Here is a 19,460-nt window from a genome sequence, read left to right on the forward strand (position 1 = left end):
TGTACAGTGTCTCCCCCCCCCCCCCCCCCCCTCAATGTACAGTTTTGCTTGTTTATACAGTGTGCCCCCCCCCCCCCCAACCACCTCCAATGTAGATTACCCAGTATGGTTGTCAATATCCCAGTGTACCCAACCCCCCCCACCCAACCTCCTCCAATGTACAGTTTCTACGTCAAATGTATATACTCCCTTTTCCTGACTCCTTCTGTATCACAAACAGTACTGTATTTGCAAATCTGGTATGTCATAAATGCATAGATGTAGCAGTACTGACTATCTGTATGTCATGTATGTCATATATGTCCTGATGAATTGAAAATGGGGGACCCTGATGTAAACAAGACGAAAGTCTTTCTCTGGTCTGCATCCCCTTAACAATTGTGTGTATTGAGCTGTACTGTATTGTACCCATTCTGCAATCTGTTAATAAAGTTTTCAATCAATCAATCAAACGGATGGTTTCACTGGAATTGTGTTGCTAGGGAACAGCTTGGACCCATGTTTATTTCCTGTCAGTTATTGATATTTGCAAACAGGAAGTAAACTTGGGATTTACGTTGTCGAGTTAAAACAGTCTGTAGCGTTAGAAAGCACAGGCCATTCCAAAACGCCGTTCATTTGGTGGTTCCCGAACGACCGCCGGCAGTTATTCGACGCAGACCCGTTTTTGCAGACGATTCAGTCCGACATGGAGATATTTGATCCACACAGTGGTGTGCCGTGCTGTTTTAAGTGGGTTTGATTGATTGATTGAAAACTTTATTAACAGATTGCAGAATGGGTACAGTACAGTACAGCTCAATACATACAATTGTTAAGGGGATGCAGACCAGAGAAAGACTTTCGTCTTGTTTACATCATGGTCCCCCATTTTCAATTCATCATAACATATATGACATACATGACATACAGATAGACAGTACTGCTACATCTATACATTTATGACATACCAGATTTGCAAATACAGTACTGTTTGTGATACGAAAAGAGTCCAGAAAAGAGAGTATATACATTTGACGTGGAAACTGTACATTGGAGGAGGTTGGGTAGGTGGGGGGGTGGGGTGGGGGGGGGTGGGGGGGACTGTACATTGGAGGTGGTTGGGTGGGTGGGGGACGGGACGGGAGGTTGGGTAGGAGGGGTGGGTGGGGGACATTGTACAACTGAACAAGCAAAATTGTACATTGGAATATTGACAAGACCATACTTGGTCATTTACTGTACATTGGAGGGGGTTGGGTTAGGACATTTACAGTGGCCAGTTTCGAATTGCAGTCTCCCGTAGGTGTTTTTTGAGAGTGTTTTTGAAAGTGGGTAGTGATTCACATTCCTTTACAGCTTTGGGTAGGGCGTTCCACATTGATGTGGCATAATTGCGAAACGTGTTTAGTCCCTTGTTTGAGCCGAATCTGGGTTTAACATGATTTGTGGAGCTCCCTCTGGTGTTGTGATCGTGGTATTCACTGACCTTTGGGAAGTATTTTGACATGTACATGGGTACCTTGGTCGTGTAGTGTATCTTGTAGACCAGGCCCATTGCAAGTTGCTGTACTCTGTCGTCGACTCTAAGCCATCCTAGGTTGTCAAAGTGGGCAGGGGTGAGGTGGGTTCTAGGAGTAAGGTCAAGAAGTAGTCTGACCAGTTTGTTTTGATATGTTTGTAATTTTGTTTTTAGTGCCTTTGAGGTGCTTTGGTACCATGAGGTGCAAGCATAGTCGTAGTACCCTTGAATGAGTGCTCCTGCCAGAGTCTTCAGGGTATTCTTGTTTACCAGTGAGGAGATCCGGTACAAGAATCGTGTTCGTTGGTTGACTTTTTTTATTACATTGGATGCCATTTTGTCACAGGAAAGATTTGCCTCTAGGATGGAACCCAGGTAGGTAATTTCATCTTTCCTTGTGACAATATTGTCACCCACTGTAACTGAGAAGCCGTCGGTCTTGCTGAGTTTGTTATTTGAACCGAAGAGAATGGACTCTGTTTTGCCCATGTGTAATGATAGTTTGTTATCAGCGAGCCATGGGTGGAAGTGATACCTGAAAGTCACCTTGCTTCCAAACGTGAAGTTGGTTCCCGTCATGACAGAGTTTTCTGGGACAGAGGGCCTGGGGCAGGAGAGAGCTGTGGAGAACAACGGAGAACACCAACTATGGAAAACGAGGAGAACCAATACCCAGTGGTGGAACCTAACTAAGTATATTTGCTGCTAAGTACTGTACTTAAAGGAACGCGCCAACTCTTTGGGAAATTAGCTTATTTGCCATCTACCCTGGAGGTAGACAAGCAGAATAATAATAATATATATATATAATAAGTGTAAGACAGGGTCCTATAATAAAATGTGAAATCCTGCTTATTTGTCTGAAAAATCAAATATAATTTCCCTGTTTTCGCCATGGGCGGCGCAATTTGTTGATGACGTCACGGTGTTGGTTTGGTGTATACACTGCTGATTAGCTGCATAGTAAACATGGACTGTCGGGTCAGTCAAATGTTGCCTACCAAACAACGGGACCGCATGGTTCTTTTTGTATTGCTCCTGGCTGTTCAAACAAATTTTACCGTGTGAAAGAGAGAGGAAAGTTGGTTAATTTCCACAAACTACCAGTGAAAAAAACAGTGTTGTTGGCACATTGGCTCAGGCTGGCTGCACTCAGGCGGCGCGATCAGCCTGTTGGACAGGGAATGAAGATCTCCAGCGAACACGTCATTGCCTCGGATTATGTTGTTGTGGGTGGGAGTTTTGTCCTGAATACCACAGCCGAAGCCTGATGCGGTTCCCTCGGTCTTCGACAGACAGACTTGCGCACCGGGCGCAGGCAGTTCAGCGTCGGGAGCATTTAGCCTGCTGGCTACCTAGCTCCAGTTCAACCAGCCGAGCGACGGGACCATTTAGCCTGCTGGCTACCTAGCTCCAGTTCAACCAGCCGAGCGACGGGACCATTTAGCCTGCTGGCTACCTAGCTCCAGGTACCAGCGTTAGCTCCCGGAGCGATGGCTAGCTAAGCCAGGTACCAGCGTCAGCTCCCGGAGCGATGGCTAGTTAGTTAGCAGCACCAGCCGGGTACCAGCGTTAGCTCCGGGAGCTGACGCTGGTACCTGGCTTAGCTAGCCATCGCTCCCGGAGCTAACGCTGGTACCCGGCTGGTGTTGCTAACTAACTAGCCATCGCTCCGGGAGCTGACGCTGGTACCTGGCTTAGGTAGCCATCGCTCCCGGAGCTAACGCTGGTACCCGGCTGGTGCTGCTAACTAACTAGCCATCGCTCCGGGAGCTGACGCTGGTACCTGGCTTAGCTAGCCATCACTCCGGGAGCTAACGCTGGTACCCGGCTGGTGCTGCTCCAGTTCAACCAGCCGAGCGACGGGACCAGCGTTAGCTCCCGGAGCGATGGCTAGCTAAGCCAGGTACCAGCGTCAGCTCTCGGAGCGATGGCTAGCTAAGCCAGGTACCAGCATCAGCTCCCGGAGCGATGGCTAGTTAGTTAGCAGCACCAGCCGGGTACCAGCGTTAGCTCCGGGAGCGATGGCTAGCTAAGCCAGGTACCAGCGTCTAACGCTGGTACCCGGCTGGTGCTAGCCATCGCTCCGGGAGCTAACGCTGGTACCTGGAGCTAGGTAGCAACAGGCTAAATGGTCCCGTCGCTCGGCTGGTTGAACTGGAGCTAGGTAGCCAGCAGGCTAAATGGTCCCGTCACTCGGCTGGTTGAACTGGAGCTAGGTAGCCAGCAGGCTAAATGGTCCCGTCGCTCGGCTGGTTGAACTGGAGCTAGGTAGCCAGCAGGCTAAATGGTCCCGTCGCTCGGCTGGTTGAACTGGAGCTAGGTAGCCAGCAGGCTAAATGCTCCCGACGCTGAACTGCCTGCGCCCGGTGCGCAAGTCTGTCTGTCGAAGACCGAGGGAACCGCATCAGGCTTCAGCTGATTAGTGGTATTCTGGACAAACCTCCCACCCACAACAACATAATCCGAGGCAATGAAGTGTTCGCTGCAGATCCTCCTTCCCTGTCCAACAGGCTGATCGCGCCGCCTGAGTGCAGCCAGCCTGAGCCAACGTGCCAAAAACACTGTTTTTTTCACTGGTAGTTTGTGGAAATTAACCAACTTTCCTCTCTCTTTCACACGGTAAAATTAGTTTGAACAGCCAGGAGCAATACAAAAAGAACCACTGCGGTCCCGTTGTTTGGTAGGCAACATTTGACTGACCCGACAGTCCATGTTTACAATGCAGCTAATCAGCAGTGTATACACCAAACCAACACTGTGACGTCAGCAACAAAATGGCGGCGGACATGTTCATAAATGCTACATAAATGGACATTACAAATAGTTTTTTCTTATAAACGCCTTATTTTTATAACGTGATTTTTTCTGTGGTTTATCTAAATACTAATTTGATGCTATGACTATGTGTTTATCGCTATGCTTCATCTCCCCTTTAAAGGGACGGGTTCCATTACTGTGTATTGACCAGTGTGGGAAGAGCTGTATTGAAATGTGTTGTGTGATAGCCCAGCATTTCAACCCTTAAAGGGACGGGTTCCATTACTGTGTATTGACCGGTGTGGAAAGAGATTTAATCATTGTGTTGGGTAACAGGGGAGCTAACAGCAGCAGCTAAAGAGGCTAACAGGGGAGCTAACAGCAGCAGCTAAAGAGGCTAACAGGGGAGCTAACAGCAGCAGCTAAAGAGGCTAACAGGGGAGCTAACAGGGGAGCTAACAGGGTAGCTAAAGAGGCTAACAGGGGAGCTAACAGGGGAGCTAACAGCAGCAGCTAAAGAGGCTAACAGGAGAGCTAACAGCAGCAGCTAAAGAGGCTAACAGGGGAGCTAACAGGGGAGCTAACAGGGGAGCTAAAGAGGCTAACAGGGGAGCGGGAAGCGCTTTATTCATTGGGTTGCGTAAGCGGGAAGAGCTTTAATCATTGTGTTGCATAAGCGGGAAGGGCTTTAATCATTGTGCCTCGTGTAAGCGGGAAGAGCTTTGGTCATTGTGCCTCGTGTAAGCGGGAAGAGCTTTGGTCATTGTGCCTTGTGTATGCAGGAAGAGCTTTGGTGCCTTGTGTTAATATTAGGGTAATTTCTTCAGTAAAAAACACTGAATGGGAGCACTGTGTGTGTGTCTGTTACTGTGTCTGTTGTCTTAAGTCCTTTCTGCCCGGGTAATGCATTTGATTGTTTAACCCTTTCCCCACCCCCTGCCTAGGCATCATTGGGACAGGTCTCTGCTCATCAGCAAGGAAAGGTACTGCTTTGGGGAGAAAGTATATCATCTATCACTACTGCCACCGGGTGTGGGAGGGTGCGGGTAGTATTAGGAGAAGTGTGGGTGTGTGGGGAATTACTGCGAGTCGCCCTGGAGGGCAAGAAGGACCAGCGCACCACCCCTAGGTTAGTAAATCCTAGGCCCCATCCACTCCCTCTGCTAAAGCTCCACTCTAATACTACTGCACTACAGTCGGGGATTCAGCCGGACTCAGATCTGCTGCATTCCCACTACCTGGTGACAGGGTATATCTACTCTCATAAAGCAGGGATAATCCACCCTGCTACATTATTATTTTATTTCTCCACGTGGTAAATACACAGGTCACAATATGTTTACAGCAGTGGCTGCTCGCCACTGGGGGCGCTAGGGCGCCGCCCCCCCTGGTAAAGAGAGCAGGAGAAGAAGAAAATGTTTTATTTTTATTTTTATTTTAGACCCCTAAAAATAAAATAAACATGTTTCAAATGAATAATATTTACTAATTTTAAGTATGTTTGTGTTTCCAATGCACAATATAACGTTAAAATATCAAATATTAATAATCGTTTTCCTGAACAGGAAGTGATGATTCTGTCTGATAAAGAACGTTCCATTACCGTAGCCGCATTTCTCCTGCCGTATTTCTCTCGGGCTAGACGCAATAGCGCTCTGAGTGCGCGTCACTGTTTCATCGCTGTATCCGTCGCAGCCAATCAGTGCGCAACGCGATGTGCGTTGAATATGATGTATTATGATGGAACTCGGGTGCGTTTTGAAGCGGTCTGCAAGCAGCCGAGCGTCTATAATTTCCATAGCATAGCCGCATTTCGCGGAGAAGCTCTCTGATTGGCCGACGCGGCGATGCCAGTTCTTTCCGTAGCCGCAGTTTGCAACATGTTCGAGGCTGTGTGTTGTGATTCAGTCTGGAGTCTGGACAGTGGGCAGTGAGTGGATATACATCGACAACAGTCTGGGGGACAGTCAGTGGACATACACTTTATTAAGCCCTCCGGCTGGACCACGTTTCAATTAAACAAAGTGAGTTAATTCTCTCTCTCTCTCTCTCTCTCTCTCTCTCTCTCTCTCTCTCTCTCTCTCTCTCTCTCTCTCGCTCTCTCTCTTAGCCAACTCAGCTAACGTTAGCTGCTGTTAGCCACTCAGCTAATGCTTAACTAACGCTCTCTCTCTCTCTCTCTCTCTCTCTCTCTCTCTCTCTCTCTCTCTCTCTCTCTCTCTCTCTCTCTCTCTCTCTCTCTCTCTCTGTGCCTATGCGTGTGTTTGGAGACGGAGCGAGTTTGTTTCTAACTTTTCTATTTATATATTGTGTTTCAAGTTGTGAATTAGACTGTACTTTATTTGGCCAATGCGTGGTACATGTTTGCAAAATGTTTGGTATAGCGCCCCCTCTGGAGAAGAATTCAGGAGCCGCCACTGGTTTACAGGAACGTTTTGGAGTTGTATTTCGAGTGTATTTTGTGACTGTTGGGAACTAGGCTACAGTGGCACACCTACTTCCAGTGAATGACGCTAAGCTAGGCTAACGGCTGTTCCCTAAGCCTAATGCATGCACAGAGAAGAAAAGTGTATGTATCTGCTTGTCTAACTCCAGGGTAGATGGCAAATAAGCTAATTTCCCAAAAGGTTGGTGTGTTCCTTTAAGAATAATTTTGAGGTACTTGTACATAACTTGAGTATTTAAATTTTAAGAGTGTCATTTTATCTGGGTATTTCTACTTTTACTTAAGTAAAGGAACTTTGTACTGTGCTTCCAAAAAGGCCTACATGGACCATATTCATACAGCAGCCAGGCTCAGGTTGGGATTTCTTGCTAAGGTGAGAACAGGGTGGAAAGAGTTCCCAACCTGAACATGATTCCTACAGGTATGTGTGAATATGGTCCATTAACAACAGAAGTGGAAGAGGAAGGAAGCCATTTGAAGACAACGGTTAAGATTTAAGTGGCAAGTTAGCGCAGGACAATCTAACGTACACCAAAATAATTGTTAAATGCACTATTGCAATATTTTACTCTATCGTCTCTATGCTATGTACATTTATTTTATAAACATTTATTTTTTTACTTTTTGCACTGCTTTTATTATTATCATAATTAATAATAAATCTATTACTATCTTTTTTTTTATAGATGTTAATGACATAAATCTGTCAATCTTCTTAGAGATTTTAATAGAAAGATTTTTCATAGAAATCTATTACAATATATTTAAATATATATATATTTTTTTTTATAGATTTTAATGACAGAAATAGATAACATAAATGTTACATAAATGATAAATGTTCTGCTCATTTTATGCCTGTCTATAATTATGCCAATTGTATGCTCATGTTATGCCTACAGTGTGTCTATTTTGTGTCTACATCACTGCTGTGCTGCAATTCTTGTATGAAAGGTGCTATACAAATAAAGTGTATTAGGGGTTAAGTTGCTTAAGGACACTTCGACACGCTGCCCAGGCAGGACTCGAACCGGGAACCTCTGGACTATAGGGTAACCCAGACGGCTGCTCTACCTCCTGAGCCTCTTGATTTGAGATTGTAACTGTACATTGGATTATCGACGAAACCTTACTTGGTCCCAAGAAAAGGGTCTTGTGTATTATTGGATTAGGACATTTACTGTACATTGGAGGGGGTTGGGTTAGGACATTTACAGGGGCCAGTTTCGAATTGCAGTCTCCCGTAGGTGCTCTCGTTTGGTTTTGAAAGTGGGTAGTGAAATTGATTCACATTCCTTTACAGCTGTGGGTAGGGCGTTTAGTCCCTTGTTTGAGCCGAATCTGGGTTTAACATGGTTTGTGGAGCTCCCTCTGGTGTCTACTAGTGGATCTACTATTGGATCTACTTTCTCTGTGGATGGTTTTGTGAATAAATCTCCATTATGCTCAGTAGTGCAGTCGTAATATGGGAACTGGTTACACGCCACGTGCACGCGCGCTCCCGCGCACACGCATACATGTTCCCTCAGTTGCGCACAAAACAGATGATTATTATGCATAACAATGGAGATCAAGCAGCCCCCCACCTTCTCGTAGGTATCCTATTATTATGCAAAGTCTAGGTGAGAAGTGCCGGCCGCCGGCCGGGTAGCTTTCTACAACGGCCGGGTACTTATCATTGCGCGCACTTCTGCCCTGAGTGACTACTAATAACACTCTGTGTAACCGCGTGTGTGCACGACTGCACCCCTGATTATGCTTCAATTACTGTGTGTTTATTGTATAGCAATAAGGTTGGGTGAATTCGGTCATTGTATAAACGCATTACATCACTTGAAGTCAACCACCCATAGGCGTGATCTAATTTGTATAACACACTCCGTTGCGTGATGTAATGCTTAATTGATGTGCAGTCAGAGGCTTCAGAAACACAGATGAGAGAACAGAGTCGCCGTCAAGAACAGCACAAGAAACACTTCTACGTGGAAGTAATAGATATCTGATTAACAAGTGCACAGTAAATTTCATAGAGTAAATTTTACTCAAACTGACTCAGTTTGAGTAAAATGTACTCAGTTTGAGTAAAATGTACTCAGTTTGAGTAAAATTTACTCTGTGAAATTTACTGTGTGTAGATATTGCACAGTATTTGTATTTATCTCTTGTCTGGATTAAACTAGTAGTTCATGTTCATTCATATATGGAGGTGTGTGAAAATATTCCCCACTAGTTATGAATAAGTGAGCGCTGACATAAATATGTATCTTGAATGGAAATGTATCTAATTTAGAAATCATATTTTATGAAGTAGTGTCTAAAATTCCACGGCACATGATTTTTCTCTGCAGCACACTGGTTGAAAACCACTGCTGTGCTCTATAGCAGCTGCTGAAGAAACAAACACTGCAAATGCTGCATGTTCATAAGAGGAAGAAAAACAGCTATAATATATATATATATGTACCTTAGTTGCTATTTCATGTACATATGTGTTTTATTATATATGTACATACATACCAACTATTCGCCTGTTTTATTCTCCACCCATCTATCACCCAGCAACACTATTATCACTGTTGTTGGGGGATCCCCTTTGAACAGCTCATCTGAAGTTTCTATCCTCCACATCACCTGTGGTGCTTTTAATTTTGTTTTATTCCTATTGCTAGGAGTTGTTCCTTATCTTCATTTGGGGAATGTCTGGGAGTGGGCTATTTGGATTTTATGGTGGTTTTTGTTCTTGATTTATTGTGATGTTGCTTCTACCTTGTGATTTCGGGCTTTACAAATACATTTGATTTGATTTGATCATGTTTACTTGCCTTCGGGTTGATATTGACTCATTTGAATCAGATGAGACAAATAGACTAGGTACTAAGTGTCATCATTGCTTCTTATTCATCTATTCTATTGTATTCTACAGTATAATGTATTCCCTCACGTTTCCTTTCACTTTCCAAAAGAAGGTAAATGGCTATGGCTCCCTCTTGTGGTGAAAGGGAAAGTATGACTGAGACCGGTAGGTGGGAGGTTGACACGGTACTTAGTGTTAAACATGGTGGCGTCGATACATTTTGGATAGAAATGGGCCTTTTTGTCACAAGGAGATATCTAACACCTTCATTCTATAGACTTATTATTGGGGAAAAAAGTTAAACGCAAGTCTCACAGCCTTCACATACCAACCTTGATGACGTGTTGAGCAGTGTTTTAAATTATTATTTTTTTACTTTGTATTATTGTAAGTTGAGAGAATGAAACTTTCAGAAGTAATTTCGTGTCTTTCATCATCTCTGTCCTCATGGGAATGTCTGGCATTGACCATAATCAAACGGCAGCCATTTTTGCTCTTATATCATGCTTGGGTTGGGATTCCTTTCCACCCTGTTCCCACCCAATGGTGAAAATGAATCCCAACCTGAGCATGACATAAGAGCCAAATTGCCACCATGTGAATAATGATCAATGAACCATTGGAGCCCTTGCTATCCATCCAGAAGCTTACATCCAAACCTGCGCTGCTAGGATCCTGATGAGGCCACATCACCCCCCCATCCTCAAATCACTCCACTGGCTTCCCGTGTCTTCCCGGCTTGAGTACAAGGTCTGCCTCCTCGCCTACCAGAGTATCCATGGTAACGCTCCTCCCTACCTCAAGGAACTTCTCACTCCACAAACTGCCACACGTAACCTCTGCTCTGGAACTGCCAACTTTCTCAAACCGCTCAGGACCGAGCTCCGTACCGTGGGAGATTGGGTCTTCTGCTCGGTCGCTCCCAGACTGGGGAGCGCTCTCCACCGACCATCTGAGGACACCGCCAACTGTGGATGCTTTTAAACATGGCTTAAAAACCCACCTTTTTAGTAGATCCTTTTGTGTTACCCTGATGTGCTTCTTTTTTTATTTGATTATTATTATTATCCCACACCGACCCCTCGCTGACCGCTTGCTGACCCCTCGCTGACCCCTCACCTTTGCAGTACGGGAGAGGACTGGCCCAGCTTCCTGTCTCCAGGCACTTGACGCGGGATGAGCCTGTCAGCTCGTAGCCATCCTGGCAGGAGAAGACCACCACGCTGCCCATCAGGAAGTTAACGCCATCCCTGTGGCCGAAGTCCGGGTGCCCCGGGTTCTCACACTTGACCGGTTCTAAACGGAACATATGCGCGGGCCAAGGTGAAAGGGTCAAAGGTCGGGGTAACCGTTATCAGCCTCCGATATGGAAATGCGGGGGGGTCACGGTGCAGGAAGTACACACAACAAACTGAAGATTCCCTTCACACACACGTGCAGCGAACACACACACACACACACACACGTGCAGTGCACACACACACACACACACACACACACACACACACACACACACACACACACACACACACACACACACACACACACACACACACACACACACACACACACACACACACACACACACACACACACACACACACACACACACACACACACACAGAATGAATGGGTTCAAGTAGGGAAAATGTATGACTCATGAAATGAGCAAATGAGAACACTATTTTTGTATTTTCACCCCTGATACACCCATCACCATTTATTTAGAATCCATTTCAATACTAGGATTACAAATCTATCGCAAAATACAAGGAAATGCCGATACGGTGTGTGTGTGTGTGTGTGTGTGTGTGTGTGTGTGTGTGTGTGCGTGTGTGTGTGTCTACAGGTATGTGTTACCTGTGCAGTTCTTGCCATCTCCGCTGTAGGGGGGGGCACAGGTGCAGGTGTAGGAGCCGTCTGTGTTGTGACAGCTGGCGTGCTCATCACAGTCAGAACCCAGAGCACACTCATCCACATCTGGACACACACACGCGCACACACACACACACACACACACACACACACACACACACACACACACACACACACACACACACACACACACACACACACACACACACACACACACACACACACACACACACACACACACACACACACACGCATGTAAGCACACACGCACGCACGAAAGCGCACACACACACACACAAATACACACACATACACACACGTGCACACACAAACACACCATGAGTGCTTTCCTCCAAGTTTATTCGTTCAGACAATTTATTGATCAACATACAGTATACTGTAAATCATATCAGAGCACCTTTTCACATAATGCACAGAGAGCACGTGTCACATGATGCACAGAGAGCATGTGTCACATGATGCACAGAGAGCACGTGTCTCATGATGTGCATTTCACATATATTACGCACATTATGTACAATTGTAGTAAAAAATATACAGGTATTACAAATGTACAGGTGATACAAAATTTTCAGGTAATAAAGGGGATTTCAGGGAATAGAAAGTACAGGTATTAAAATGTACACGTTATAAAGAGTACCAAAACAAAAAAGGAGAGGTATAAAAATATACAGGTCATAAAAAGTACAGGTATTTAAAACTACAGGTGTCAAAATGTACAGGTAATAAACAAGTACAGGTATTTAAAAGTACAGGTATTAAATGGGACATATTATGTATCTTTTAAACAGTTTTATAGGACTTCCTTGAATCTGAGGAACATGTTTGTTGATTTCTTTGCAAAGAAATTAGACCGAATAGAATAAGAAATATTTATATTCCAGCACCTCTTTCATCCCTTGTATTGACCGTGCTGTTTTTGTTGCTGTTTTGGTGCTGTTGTTTGGAATGTGCTGTTTTTGGTGCTATTTTTGGTGCTTCTGTTTGGAACATGCTGTTTTTGGTGCTGTTTTGGTGCTGCCGTTTGGAACGTGCTGTTTTTGGTGCTGTTTTGGTACTTCTGTTTTGAACGTGCTGTTCTTGGTGGCTGTGCGTTCCTTGCTTGTGTACCCCTTGTGACATCACCAAGGGCAATAATCCTGAACAGATTGTTCAGGCCTTGTTAATCGGAAGATGTTGAACCCCGACCAAATGGAATAAGAAGTACATACAGTAAGTGTAAATAAAAAAAAGCACCTAAATAACATTTCAGACCAAATCCATACAAAGACTAAGCAAAACCCATTGTACATAATATGTTCCCTTTAAAGAGTACAAGTATTTAAAAGGTACAGATATAAAAAATATACAAGTAAAGAATACAAAGTGCAGGTATTAAAAGTGACAGCTATTCAAATCTACCGGGGTATTAAGAAGCACGGGTATTTACAAACCACAAGCTATCAAAAGGTACAGATAAATAAAGGTATTCTCATATTCAGACATATCTCGTAACATTCTATCTTACCCAGGCAGGCCGGAGGGTTTCCTACCCACTTGCCACTGTTGGCACAGTGCACCTTGGCGTCGCCCAGCAGGTAGAAGCCGGGTTTACACTGGTACACCACAGAGCTGCCTGCGTGGAACTCTGAGCCCTGGTACGAGCCATGGTCCAGGGGCTGGGGAGGCCCGCACGACACCCCTGTGGTGGAGGCCAGAGAGGGAGGGTTTGGAGACTGTCAAATGGTTCAGATGGAAAACACTCGGGACGGCTTTTCACTGGACCTGGCGGTGGTTTGTGTTTCGATCGTTGGCGTGTGTAATCATTATTCAAATTAGTGTATATACTCGACCATTTTATAATTTATTAAAATTGTATAAGATTCTATTCTATTCTATTGTACTTCTATTTTAATTAATTTATATTCCATTTTATTTTATTATACCTTTTATTTTATTCTACCTTAATTGTCTGTCCGTTAATGTCGCACCAAACGACCAAATCAAATTCCTTGTATGTGTAAACTACTTGGCAGTAAAGCCCTTTCTGATTCTGATTCTGATTCTGATTCTTTTAACACGTTTTATGTATTGGGGGGGGGGCGTGTGGGTTTGTCTATCTGTGGTGGGGGGCGGCGTGTGAGTTTGTCTATCTGTGGTGGCGGGGGGCGTGTGGGTTTGTCTATCTGTGGTGGGGGGGGGCATGTGAGTTTGTCTATCTGTGGTGGGGGGGGGCATGTGAGTTTGTCTATCTGTGGTGGGGGGCGGCGTGTGGGTTTGTCTATCTGTGGTGGGGGGGAGCGTGTGGGTTTGTCTATCTGTGGTGGGGGGGAGCGTGTGGGTTTGTCTATCTGTGGTGGGGGGCGGCGTGTGGGTTTGTCTATCTGTGGTGGGGGGGAGCGTGTGGGTTTGTCTATCTGTGGTGGGGGGGGGCGTGTGAGTTTGTCTATCTGTGGTGGGGGGGGGCGTGTGGGTTTGTCTATCTGTGGTGGGGGGGGCGTGTGGGTTTGTATATCTGTGGTGGGGGGGGCGTAGGGGCCGAAACACAAGCACGATCCAGCGGCGACCCTTACGTTCACAGCTTGGCATCGGGTGGCTCCACTCTCCTTTGTTCTGACACTGCAGCACCGGCTCCCCCACCAGGTAGAAGCCGGGATCGCAGGACAGCTGCACCTGGGCGCCAGGGCTCACCTCCACGGAGGAGGCGCGCAGGTTGGACACGGCGCTCTCCAGCTGGGGGCAGTCTGGAGGGGGAAAACAAAGCAGAATATATTTGGCTGTGCATACATTATATCCAGTGGTGCAGTCGCGGTCACACCCGGTTACACACCGTGTTACCAGATCACTGAGGCAGAAGTACGCGCGATCGCGCACGGATGTGTACTCGCGTGTACGCGCACACAAAAATGCGCTGTATCCATTCGTTGTGACTAGTACCCGGCCACCGTTTTACATAACAAAAAGCGCAGGTAGACTAAGGCGGCGGTTACACCTTTCGTATCATCTTCGTATTGTTTTCATATGCGTTTCGCCGCGACGTCGTGCGCCTCGAGTCACACTTTCGTTTTTTTTTCATTTTTGTCACCCGAGCACACTGATGTAGTACACTGCCAAAGCAGTAGGTGGCAAACATGAAGGCAATTTCAACCAATCAGAACTTGAATGTGCCTGCAAAGCAAATGTCAACAAGGCGGCCACCATCTTTTGCCTAGTTACCCAATGCAGCAATTCTTTTTCAGCAAAGCCTAATAAAAGTGCAATAAACAAAACGGATACATTCACTGTGTGTTCTGCCTGTCATTTGTTGATGAAACAACTAACATCAACACAAGTGACCACCAAGAGCGGATAGTTTAGTCTAAAAAAAGATCGGTAGCATTGTTAGCTGCATGCTAACGTCAATGGAGTATGCCATTATAACAATATAGCATTGTGGCTAGAAGCTAACGTTAGCTCACGCTACTTAGCCAGCACCAAACTGATGATATCGCGAGCTATCAGTAGTTAGATAACATTAGAGACAACGCTGTGTGTATTAAACAAAGGTGAATAGATGACTGGGCCATTTTGTTTAATGCTTGTTAAGTTGAAAGAGGAGCTCTGAGCTAACAGGGTCTGAATCCTGATAGCTCACGTTAGCCAGCTGCTCATGCAATCGGTAATGCTAGCAGAATGAATGGATGTAAACTTTATTTAACATATTGCATATGGGTACAATACAATACGGCTCAATACAAACAATTGTTAAGGGAATGCAGACTGTTGTAGCTTGGACTGGGGTCCTTATAACAATAACTTGACAACACATGGTAGCTGAAGCTATTTGGGACACGGAGCTATGTCCCAAACACACACACACTGTTGTCACCGGAAGGGCACGCAGATGGTATCTACTGCGCATGGGCGTTTTCGCAACAACGGCTCCGTGCTGACTACACGCTGTTGTCGACGAGTTTTTTTTGCGTATCTCCAAACGCAAACACAATTTTGCGTTTCAGCCGTATCCACAAAAAAACGCCAAAAAACGCATTTCTGTGTAATAGGGACATGAAACGTCGTCAAAAACGTATAAAAAACGCCAGGAATACACTAGTCTAACCATGGCCTAAGTGTCTGGGTGTTGGCTATCTGAATGCATCTCCCCCTTCATTCTGTGTGACACAGGCAGTGGAGGTGAATACTAATGTGGCTCGGAATTCGTGATGGGGGTCTACCTGCTTATGATATTGAATCAAGCGTCTGTGCTGCGCGCCAGCTTTCCACGCGCACATTCACACAAATAGAGAGCAAGAAGAGCTTGTATGATAGAAAGATTGCACTTGCGTATATGCGCTTGTGTGTGTGTGTGCGTGTGTGTGTGCGTGCGTGTGTGTGTGTATAAATCAGTTATGTGCGCATGCACGTACCCGCACGTGCGCGTGCACGTGGCGTGGCGTGTTACCAGTTCCCATATTAGGACTGCACCACTGATTATATCCACACTATATGTACACTATAAACACGTATGTCTCAAGTTTGCTTTTATTTGTCACGCATAAAGTACATGTACTGTACATTACAGTGAAATGCTTGGTTCTGTATGTATGAGCCTCCTGAGAATGTTCTTCATACAGTGAGAAAAGTAAGTAAAAGAGGAATAAGTCCCAACACTATACAATATACATACAATATACAAACTAAAGTACAACCTAAGTACAATGAAGTAAAACGCAGACAATGAGGTACAAAATGCAGACAATGGGGTACAAAAAAAAGGTAAGATTCTAAATGCAAAATGAGATATGGATGTAGTGCAAATCTCTTTAATGAATAGATAAATATGATGTAGTGTTAAAGTGTTTAAAGTGTCTAAAGTGAGTGTTAAGGTGAGTGTGTGTTTAAAGTGAGTGTATGCATGTGGATGTGTGCGCACTGAGAGTAGATGGATTGGTTGGGTCTGTTTGTTCCTCACCGACTTAAATGGTGAAGGAAATCTTGGCACTACTGCATTTTAAACAAGCCTAAAGCAGTGTTCAGCAGCAGTGTGCAGATGTTCTTCATATAATTGTGAATAAACAGCCTCCGGTTGCACCTGGCGAGAAGATCTTATTTTATGGTAACCCATACTGTATCTTATAGACTATACGTCATTCCTTGGCAACGATGCTATAGAACTATTTTTGTACTGTAGGATTAGAAAACCGCATGGGGTGTAAAAAGTACCCAGAAATTATACTTAAGTGAAAGTATGGGTACCGTCTTAAAATCGTACTCAAGTAAAAGTCAGAGTATCTGGCTAAAAACACACTTGAATAAAAGTCCATGTTTCTACTTTTAAATGTAAAAGTAATAACTTTTTTTTATTACGGGAATCCGGGGGAAATGAAATGTTCCGTTTCGTCCTCTTCATCACTCGTACTATCATTTGTGGCCATCTTCTGTAGCTTGTCACTCTGACTGTCTATTCTTCTGATAGCAGGTGTTTAATCAAAGATCCCCGCTAGTCTTGCACAAGGATCAATCAGCATGGGTATGGGCGGGTTAATTTTCCATTGATGGGGATTTGGCTGTTTTTAAATAAAGTGCGGCCGCAGGATTAATAACGTTAACGTAAGTTCGGCCAGAGAAACAAATATACTAATTAAAATGGTTGGACCTGCGAGATTTGTACTTTGTAGGTCTGCAAAAAAAATTTCTTTATTTATCTAAAATGTAATTGAGTAAAAGTACAAGTATACAAACCTAATAATACTCGAGTAAAGTACAAATCCCCAAAAACAGTAAAAGTATTGTAACAAAGTACAATTACTCAAGTACTTTACACCCCTGCAAAACCGTATACCGGAGAGGAAACGTTCCAGACAGAGACGGTTCAAAGTGAACAGCGGACAGCATCAAAGCACACTGTGGTCTGGCAGCAGGCCTCACCGGCGCAGAAGATGCTGTTGAGGTTGGTCTTGACTCTTCCCACCACCCCGCTGAGGAAGTCTGGCCAGGCCAGGACGTTCCCTCTGTGGGTCACATGGGAGCCGGGACAGCTACTGGCCAGGACCTTGATCTATGGACCGATGAGGTACGCCTCAGTCATACTGTGTAACAACATACTTACTGTACATTCATTCCTAATGCTTTTCCCATCTCCATCCATATTCCTAGTCCTATCCATATTCATATTGCTATTCCTATTGCTATTGCTATCCATATTGCTATTCCTATTGCTATTCCTATTCCTATTACTATTGCTATTCCTATTGCTATCCATATTGCTATTCCTATTCATATTGCTATTGCTATTCCTATTCATATTCATATTCCTATCCCTATTCCTATTGCTATTCCTATTCCTATTGATTGATTGATTGAAAAGTTTATTAACAGATTGCAGAATGGGTACAGTACAGTACAGCTCAATACATACAATTGTTAAGGGGATGCAGACCAGAGAAAGACTTTCGTCTTGTTTACATCAGGGTCCCCCATTTTCAATTCATCATAACATATATGACATACATGACATACAGATAGACAGTACTGCTACATCTATACATTTATGACATATCAGATTTGCAAATACAGTCCTACTACTATTCCTATTGCTATTGCTAGTGCTATTGCTATCCCTATTCCTATTGCTATCCCTATTCCTATTGCGATTGCTATTCCTATTGCTATTGCTATTCCTATTGCGATTTCTATCCCTATTCCTATTGCTATTGCGATTGCTATCCCTATTCCTATTGATATTGCGATTGCTATTCCTATTGCCATTTATTTTCCTGCCGATACTAATTTCCCACTCTAATTCTTGTTCATCTTCATATTAATAATCATATTCAGCTGCTGAGTTTGACATGGCTTAGGCCTTGCCAGATATTTATACAAGATCTCAATAGGGATTTCCCACTCAGCGCTAAATATTAACCTAAAATAATGTTTAATCCGTGCCAATAAAACCAGATTATATGAGAGATTGAGAGAGCTGATAAAACGTGAATGACTCCTGGTTTAAATAAATAGCAATCACAGCAGAGGTGAAGCTCCTTACCACTGGGTTAATATGTGTAGTTCAGTGGGCTCTATGTCTGTAACGTTTAGGTTTAAACCAGGGGATTGATGTAGTGCAGTATGTACCTGCTGTGGGCTGAGAACGCGGTCCCAGATGTTCAGCTGGCTCATGGAGCCGACGAAGGACTCCACGGGGTTGAACCCCTCGCCTCTCTGGTCCTGGTCCTGACCCAGCACCAGCGCCCCACCTCCTACAGGTCACAGGTCAGAGGTCAGAGGCTATACACACTAGTCACCGTCAAACCTCTCTCCCCTCCTCATTCTTTGGATTTATACATTATGAGTAGACTATATAGATTTCCATGTGCAGCACCCCACGAATGAGAGAACATTCAGGTTCAGATAGCATAACAATACAGTAGTATTTAGAACAGTGTTCTTAAATGGCTTGGCACCCAAGGTTGGGCCATGGGAGGATTTAAATTGGTCCCCTGATTATTCAGGATACATTTAAATCTAAATATATCGGCATAAGATATAAACAGATTTTTCTAAATCCTTCCTAAGTGCCTGCAATGTAAAGTAGGCTGAATAAAATACCTGGTACATGGTACAATGGTACTAAAGATTAGCCTACACACACTACAGTGGAGGTTTCTCTATGACAACACGTGAAATACAAATTCACTCATAATTCATAATTATTATAAATTTACATATACCTATATATATATATATTTTTTTTTATTATTATTATTATTATTATTATTATTATTATTATTATTATTATTATTATTATTATTATTATTATTATTATTATTATTATTATTATTATTATTATTATTATTATTATTATTATTATTATTATTATTATTATTATTATTATTATTATTATTATTATTATTATTATTATTATTATTATTATTATTATTATTATTATTATTATTTCTTTATTATAAATGTTTTCCTCTGTAAAAAAAATGCCAGTGAATTTTTTTCTTCTTCAAAAATTGCCAAAATTGCCAGCTCTGAGCAGGCCT

The 19,460-nt window shown here is 43.8% G+C and overlaps 1 protein-coding gene across 1 annotated transcript in view; it reads right to left on the reverse strand.

Annotated features, from left to right (window-relative positions):
- LOC311227718 (sushi, von Willebrand factor type A, EGF and pentraxin domain-containing protein 1-like) overlaps window positions 1-19,460 on the reverse strand; it is a gene marked incomplete at its 5' end in the record, with an annotated part of 184,332 nt that overhangs the window by 111,519 nt on the left and 53,353 nt on the right. The window contains 7 exon segments of the mRNA XM_084313483.1: window positions 2,037-2,121; window positions 10,681-10,857; window positions 11,422-11,541; window positions 12,965-13,138; window positions 14,010-14,180; window positions 17,344-17,473; window positions 18,547-18,671. Coding sequence (XP_084169609.1) covers window positions 2,037-2,121; window positions 10,681-10,857; window positions 11,422-11,541; window positions 12,965-13,138; window positions 14,010-14,180; window positions 17,344-17,473; window positions 18,547-18,671 — 982 coding nt within the window.

Source organism: Notolepis coatsorum, assembly GCF_963971535.1.
Source record: "Notolepis coatsorum genome assembly, chromosome: 4".
Taxonomy (NCBI): domain Eukaryota; kingdom Metazoa; phylum Chordata; class Actinopteri; order Aulopiformes; family Paralepididae; genus Notolepis; species Notolepis coatsorum.